At 47.9% G+C, this 8,205-nt stretch overlaps 1 protein-coding gene across 1 annotated transcript in view; it reads left to right on the top strand.

Moving 5' to 3' along the window:
- Positions 1 to 4,925, top strand: part of PLEKHA7 (pleckstrin homology domain containing A7) — a 196,687-nt gene extending 191,762 nt beyond the window's left edge. Inside the window, exons 15-18 of the mRNA XM_028500906.1 lie at positions 2,821 to 2,889; positions 3,067 to 3,147; positions 4,073 to 4,222; positions 4,788 to 4,925. Coding sequence (XP_028356707.1) covers positions 2,821 to 2,889; positions 3,067 to 3,147; positions 4,073 to 4,222; positions 4,788 to 4,925 — 438 coding nt within the window. The remainder of the gene's footprint in view (positions 1 to 2,820; positions 2,890 to 3,066; positions 3,148 to 4,072; positions 4,223 to 4,787) is intronic.
- The last annotated feature ends 3,280 nt before the right edge of the window (positions 4,926 to 8,205 follow it).

The following is an 8,205-nucleotide window of genomic DNA, read 5'->3' as shown; positions in this document are numbered from 1 at the left end:
CCCGTGTCCCCTGCATCGGCAGGCGGACTCTCAACCACTGCGCCACCAGGGAAGCCCACAAAGTGCAATTTTAAAAGGAAAATTAGATGTAATATACTGTTTGTGGCTGTGTCTTAGAAGCCTCAGCTCTCTGGAACAAAGCTAAATTCAGAAGCTTAAAGGGCCTGTGAGTTGTGTAAACACTGTCACGAAGCCCCTGCTCTAAACCCTGTGACCTTTACTCCACCGAAAGAGGTCTCAGGCCCTGAGCACAGCCAGCTCACCTCGTTTTGTCACATTCACAGACTCGCTAAGCAAATGCTTCTCACGCCGGGCCCTGGGCTGGGCTTTGAGGGTACAGAGAAAATACATCACAGTCCCCACAGTCCCTCCTAATTAGGTTATTGTCAAGTGAGGGGAGACAGAACAGATCATCTACTAAGGCCCATAATAGTGGCAGACACAAGGGGTGGGAGGATGTCCCTTGATGGGTACCAAACCCAGATGGAGGGAGGGAGACAGGGAAGAGCAGCAAGTGTGTCCCCTCTGCTGAGTTTCTAATCCTCATAGACTCAGTCATTTGAACTCCTAATTCATAGCACCTTAAAAGCAGCACATGAAAAGGGGACAAAGACAAAGTTACTTCTTAGGAAAGAGGGAGTGCTCATATCCTGAGAGAGAGAAGAAACATTGTAAGTCAATCTGAAATGGAAATGAAAGCACAGAAATTTGGGAGCATTTAGCTAGATAGGCAAATAGTCCTAAACATGAACTTCTAAGAAATTCTATATTACTGATTTTTGTAATGACTCTGATTCATCCCCCAAAAGGTTGAATTTGTATTCAGTGTTCTGTGAAGGTAGTAAAGGACATACTTTTAGAAAGCTTTCCATCAAAAAGTTTAAGAGACAGCTTTCTGAAAGTGCCCTTTTTGTGCAGAAATACCTCATTCCTTGCCTGATGGTGCTGGATAAATGAGGCGTTGCTCAGTTAGACTCTCTGCCTTGCTATTTCAGTATCAAAAACATATCATCTGGAAAAAGCTTCAGTGACATAAAGGGAAGAGTTTTGCTAAGAGGAGAAGTCCCCAAAGCATTATCTCAATTTGAAAATGATTTCCTCCTAGGAAGTGAGGCAAGGGTCAGCCCCTTGGAGAGTAGACAAGCTCACGGCCCCTCACTTTGGCAAAGGACTGTGACACAGAGTGAAGACTCCCCTACCTCTACCTGCTAGGTTCCCAAGTCCTGCCTGGTGTTGGTGGTTCACCAGGATTAATTCCCCTTCCTTGCTTCCCCCACTGCGCCCCCTACCCTTGCAGGAGCCAGCATTTTTTGTGGATTGTTGCTGTGGTCAGTGTGTTCTGTGCCTGTGTGTATGGTTGTATGTACACATAATTTGCCAGTTTGAAGAGCAGAATTTGGCTGGAGTTCTACTTTTTCTAGGACTGACCTACATGTATTTCCCTTTCACCTACCTGTGAGGCAATAAGCAATTTGCCGAGTGCATTCCAGTGTGCCAGGCCTTCCGTTCGGGGCTGACTTTACCAAGATAAAGAAGACAGTGGTCCCTGTCCTCTACTGTGCCGCCAAAGGGAGCAGGGGAATGAGTGGGGGCAGGTCTGCAGCCCAGGCTCAGCCTTCAGCTCAAGGCATGGAGAGGGCTTCTCCCTTGACCTTTAGATTTGGGCACATGGTCGGCTTGAGTTTTGAGGGGAATGTTTGCTAATATATCTCTGCTTCTGATTCACGCTCACAAACTTAATGGAGTAGGGAGAAAGTGAGGGCCATTTCTCCAGCAGCTGTGTGTCCCTCCATACTGGGACCCTCTGCATAGTGACTCTGCTATGGCTAGCTCCATCCTCCATTTCTCTGGTCAGATCTGCAGAATGGAGTTCAGCAAGACGGCCTCCCCTACAAGGGGCACGTTTGACCTGGCCATCCCTGACCAGGGTTTGGCCTTGGGGGTGCATCTGTGAAAATGGTTCCCTTGCCCCTGCACAGTTTTTGACGAAGAAGGAGATTTGGAGGAAATGAAAACATGGACTAAAAGAGTTAGTGTTTAACTTCGTAGGGGTCAGTGAGAGATGGGCAACGTGTCGCCCACGCTGGGTCTAGGGAAAGATGGCAAATGTTGTGAAATTCCACTGGCTTCTTAAGTTTGGGTGATTTTTGTCTACTGTTTTGTGGTTTCCTTTCTTGAGAGGACAGGGTAGCTTGTAACTTGTATTGCAAGTACAGCTATTCAGGGATCAGTTGAAAACCTCAGCCAGGAACAATCCAGGTTTCTTCTTCTCTTGGCCAGATCCTCTTCCCGAATAGCAGAAGAGTGAGGAAGGCTGATCATAGTCATGGGGAGGTGGGCTGTTCAGACTTCCTTGAAGTAAGGCTAAACGATGCCCGAGGGATTTGCTAGTTCTTCTTGGTCCACCCGTCCTATGGCCCTGGGCGGGGTCGTGGACTTCTGTTAATTATGTTTGACCCCAGGTTTAGTAGCAAAACTCTCTTATCAGTGGCAAATCTTCCAAGATTCATACTGAACTCACTTGGGGCAAATTTAAGCCTTTACAGTTGATGATACTGTAACTTGAAAGTCTGCGTTTTCTTCAATTTGAGAAATTTACAAGTACTACTAAAAGATCTCAAAAAGGTTTTCTTTTTTCCCTGAAATGAAATAAGCGTAAAAATAAAGCAGGTATTGCCCAAGTTTTTGCCCTTTCCATGCCGTGATCCTACCTGCCACTGACGAGACTTCCACACCTGTCCGTTGTAGGGGTAACTTTCCTTCTTGACTTCTGATTCCGAACCCCGTGGTTAAACCTCCTTTAAATTGTTCACCTCCCAGATGACAGGCCGGGATCTTCTCAAGGACCGAAGTCTGAAGCCAGTGAAGATTGCCGAGAGTGACATTGACGTGAGTGAGCAGAGTGACAGGCTGACCCCTCACCTGCCTCTGCTGCCTCCAGACCCAGGGTGGGCAGCTTCAGGCGGGGTTTGGATGGATCTGTAGCCAAAGGCTTTTGGATCATGCTCCAAGGCCATGGCCTTTTCTCATCATCCCAGGCCCTCTCCAACCTGTTCTTGTTCACAGGTTAAACTGAGCGTCTTCTGTGAACAAGACAGGATCCTCCAGGACTTGGAAGACAAGATACGAGCCCTTAAGGAGAACAAAGTATGTATCGGTTTTGCGTAGTCTTGGGCTGGGTGCAGGGGTTTTGTCATCCTGTGTTTCCTCGGTATAGACTGGACTCTCATGTTAGTACTGGACAACAGATGTCTGTTAGTTTGTCCAGAACAAGGTCTTTGAATTTAAAGGGTATTTCTTGTGGGGTTTCTGTCTGAACCCAGAGGAAACCTTACAGGGAGACCTCAGCCTACTTATTCCAAGTACTACCTCTCTGACCTTAATTCTGCTCTGGGCCACACCCACCTCTCCCTGGAAGCCCTGTGAGGTGAGCCTGGGAGAGGACGGCTCCACTGGCTTGCAGTGATGACCCCAGGCTCCTGAACCCCAGGGAAGTGGGGGCTGCCTTGGAGAAAGTGGCCAGAGTTGTAGCAGGGCAGAGGCTCTCACTTCCTAAAGTTCCTTTCCTCTAAGGATCTGGGCCATAGGGGAAGCAAGTCTGGTTGGGAGGGGAGGAATAGGCTGGTAGCCACTGATGTTTGGTCTCTTAGACACTTCGTGTGAATTTTTTCTTTTCCGCATTTTAACAAGGCATTATATTTGTGATGCTCAAGGTTTATAAATAACATGGCCTTTTTATTCAAGTGCTTAGAGAGTTTTCCATCTGTTCTTTGATTTAGCCTCATAGTTTATCCCCTAAGGAGTGGATGGCCTAATGCCCAGTTTAGAGATGAGGAAACAGGCACAGAGCTGTTAGGTGATTTGTCCCAGGAGGCCAACCAACGGGCAGAGTCAGAACTGGAATCAGAGGCCTTGACTCTCAGGCCCCTAGCTGGCCGCTGGCCCCTTCAGCCTCGGTTAGATCCAGCAGGTTTGCTTAGTTCCTGGCATGGCGGGGTGGGGTTGGAGGGGACGGCCTCCCGGGAATGTTCTGCCATTCTCTTGCTCTTTGGCCCCGGTCTGTCTGGTGCAGGATCAGCTGGAATCCGTGCTGGAGGTGTTGCACAGACAGATGGAGCAGTACCGAGACCAGCCCCAGCACCTGGAGAAGATTGCCTACCAGCAGAGGCTGCTGCAGGAGGACCTTGTCCACATCCGAGCAGAGCTCTCCAGAGAGTCCACTGTGCGTAGAGGGTGTAGAGGGTGGCAGACACTCCCCTGCCCTCCCCAGCATGGGCTGGCCAGGGGGCTGCTTTTCTCACCTCCCAAGCTGTAGTGGAGTTGGTGGCCGGGGGCGAGAGTCTTGGCATAGCAGAACGCCTCCAGGCTGCCTCCTAACAGTAGCTTACCTTGTCTCTACCGGTGCCTTAAGGTGCTTTCTGTCAGTGACTCCTGGGTGGCTACAGTGACACCCAAGGGGTCAGATGTTCGAGAGCAGCCTGCAAGGCTGTTCCCCTGATCTGTGTGCAGTTAACTCTGAGACATCAGAATTTCTACTCTTTTATTTGTCTGTCTGATGTGGTACAGGCCCTTTCTGCCAGAGCTGGGAACCAGAGCATCCCCAAGGGTGGGAGAGGGGACGGTGCGCGTGGCCTGTCTCTCTCCCCAGGCCTGCCTGAGACCCACCAGGCTCCCCTTCCCTCTTCCCCTGTCGGGTCAGCAGCGGTCAGGAGCACAGGTGCTCATGGGGCCTTCTGAGGGGTGGGCGTGGCATAACGAAGAATCAGAAGCATGTCCTTGGCCAACAGGAGATGGAAAATGCCTGGAATGAATACCTGAAGTTAGAGAGAGATGTGGAGCAGCTGAAGCAGACCCTGCAGGAGCAACACAGAAGAGCCTTTTTTTTCCAGGTGACCCAAGGGTTCTTCATCCCTTCTGAGCTCTGATTTCTTCTTGGAGTCTCCACCTGTGGGGGATGTTAGCCCTACCCAGGGGCCTTCTCTTTTTGCACCTGGACTCAGCCTGCTCGCCACCCCAAGCGCTCCCTTGGGGAGCCCTTGCCCCAGCCAGGCTGTCGTGAGAAGCCTCACCTCAGCTCCCCCTACCTCTGCTCTCAAAGACAAGCTCCCGGGCATTTCTCTAAGGGTTTTACTACTGATCATTTGGGGAAACAGCCCCCAGAGGAGACAGTAGTGACCTAACCTTGCAGATACTTGAGGGTGATCTGTGTTCCTGGTTCTTGGCCCTGCCTTGGGTTCCTAGTTACTCACTTAGCAGCAGGAAGCCCCGCCTCCTTCCCTCCCGGACTCCTGAGGATATAGATGTTATCAAGCCTTGACCTGATCAGTAGTGTGAATTCAGGCCAGGTGGGGTGATACCCATTGCCGTGGCCCCCGCCTCGCTCAGGAAAGGCAGCCTTAGAGCCCTGCCTTCTCTGCCCTAAAACCAGGCTGCCCCGTTGATAGCTGCCTCTGCCTGCAAAGCTGAGAGGAAGAAAGGCCCTGTGTGGTTTTCCTTCTTCCAGGTTGGGTCCTCCAGCTGCCAGTGTTCCCCCATTGGGTGCCCAACCAGGCTTCTACCCCACCCTCAAAGTTTTGAAAGTGGAAAATAACCTGCTTTTGAACCTAACTTCAGATCTGTATCTCTTCTTTCAGGACCCTGACATAAATTCTATTTATTTGAATTCAGCAAGCATTAACTGAGGGTTCTTGTGTACAAGGCAGCCTGTTGGGCCAGTCTGGGGGCTAGGCTTGCTAATTGATGAACTAGTTCTAGCCAAGCCTCTTCATTCAAGTGATTTAATGAATGTGTTGACTCTCTTCACATCAGCATCACCCCCAGAAAACTGAAGGAATTCGGGAGGAGGTTTAGGTTTGTGGACTAGGAGGCTTTTCCCAGGCCCTGCTATGCTTCCACTCACCTCCACTCACCGCTTTAGAGCTGGTCCCAGAGAGCCTGGTCTAGGAGCATGTGGAGGAGACTCTTGCCTGTAGTTCAGGGTTGGCCTATGAGGTCACCCAGAACTTGTCTGTCTCCTGTGGCTGTTGGGTTTCTCCCATAATTTCCCTTCATTTGAGCTAACATTTTCCTCTTCTTTTTGTATCCCCAGTATTTAGCATAGTGGCTTGAAAATAGATAGGTGAATATTGTTGGCAAAGTCCTTTAAACAATTGTTTCTAGTTGCTAGTTCCTTGAACTTTTCGGTCTCATTAGACTTATCTTCTTGGACTTCAACCATCCACATTAATTTCAGCCATAATTTTTTTTTTAGCTTTTCATTCCTTATGTTTCTTTAATTATACAGAAAACACATAAGTGCATCTCCCTGAAAAGTCCAAACAATGAGAAGCAAAACCAAAACAGGACACAAAAGCTCCTCCTCCCTCCTTCCCTTCTCTGCCCAGTCCCTCACCTTCTCAGCATGTAATCAGTGCCATCGGTTTGCAGTGTTGTCTTCCAGACCATTTTCTGTGCATTTCCAAACGTATGCATGTACATAGTATCATATAGTTTATTCGGGGGAGGGAGTTGGGCTTTACTTAAACAGGAATCATACTTACACATTGTTTGGTAATTTGCTTTTTTGTCATAATTTTATGTAATGGAAATCTTTCCAAGAAAGATACCCCCAAGTTTATGCTGCCCTGTATGGTAGCTATTTACACTTAAATTAATTAAAATTAACTAAATTAAAAATATATTCCTTAGTCACACCAGAATTATTTCATGTGGCTAGTGGCTTTCTCTATTGGACGGCACAGAAGATTATAGAAGATTTATATAATCTCAGAAATTGTATTAGACATTGTTGGTCTTGATGCTACAGATTTCATAGTGTGGATATCCCATACTTTATTTAGCCATTCCTCTTCTGATGGGCCTTTAAGTTATTTGCAGTGTTTTGCTTTTATAAATGGTATCACAGTGAGCATCTATGTAACTGCCTTTAGAGCTTGTTTATGAGCATTTATCTAAGATAGGCTCCTAGGAGTGGACTTGTTGGGTCGACATGAGTGTACATCTTAAATGTTGGCAGATACCGCCAAATCACCCTCTAAAAGGCTGCACTCATTTGCCCTCCCACCCATAGTGCATGAGAGTACTGAACCTGTTTACCTACATCCTTGCCAACACTTGATGTTATCAGTCTTCTTAGTTTTTGCCAGTCTGCATGCTGAAAAAGGACATCATGTTTTTATTTGCATTCATTTAATTACTAGTAGGTTAAACATCTTTTTTTATGATTATTGGCTATTTGTATTTCTACTGTGCCTTATTTCGTGGTAATTTAACACATGGTAAATTAACATACATCCCTCCAAAATACAAATGGGTGCCATGTATAGGTCTTGTCACAGACTTCCTAGAGAACTTAGCCCTATAAGTTACTAGGAGATAGGCCAGTTTGAAGCCTGGTCCCTGCAGCTTGATTTCCACCTAGCCTAGTGGCATTGCTCATGCTTTGCCTGAGTGCCACAGTGACCTGGGAAGTTCACAAAGCCTTTCTTTGAGCAGGCTCTGTGCTAACTTCTTTGGTGTAATTCTAGGCCAGGCAAGCTGTTAGAGTCCTGAATAAATCATTGACGCTGGAGATAGGCTTGCAGCCCCATATGCAAATTCTCAGTAATGGGGCTTGGAAACTCACCCCTCTTGAGCCAGGGTTGGCTGTGAGAAAACCCATAGCCTTTTGAGTAAAGATGAGTAGCTTTATTTATGAAGATCCTCATGGCCACCCAAGCAGGGAAACCAGAGGTTAAAAGAACTTCCAGGTAACTCAGAGAGTCAGTGAGAGGTGAGGCTACGTGTAGGTGTCCCTACTTCTAGACAGTGAGTTCAAGCCTTTGCTGAATGTAGTACGTAGGAGCCTTCCTGCTCGGTGTGATGTGAGGATACAGGTATGAAACCCCACTCTCGTGTTCCCCAAAAGCTTCCTTCACCTTGTCGTTAAGTTCTGAAATTCCATCGTCCTTGGATTGAAGTTCTCTGGCCTTTGCTTCTCTCTGCTCTTCTCTTACATGTTGAGGTGACAGGCAAAATGGGGGCAGGATTGTGAACTGACAGGTAGAAGTACGCCAGGTAGACTGCCAGGGGAGGAAAGAGAGAGAGGGAGAGATGATCTTAACCCCATGCTCCTTCTTCACCTGTTCCCAACACTCTGCTTGGGGACCTCAGCTCTAGAGATAATCCTGTTAGCTCAGTAACATGTCTGTTTTAGGACACTCGTTC

This window comes from Physeter macrocephalus, chromosome 16 (genome assembly GCF_002837175.3).
Source record: "Physeter macrocephalus isolate SW-GA chromosome 16, ASM283717v5, whole genome shotgun sequence".
Taxonomy (NCBI): domain Eukaryota; kingdom Metazoa; phylum Chordata; class Mammalia; order Artiodactyla; family Physeteridae; genus Physeter; species Physeter macrocephalus.
The sequence above is the reverse complement of the archived record's forward strand: the minus strand, read 5'-3'. Positions and strand labels throughout refer to the sequence as shown.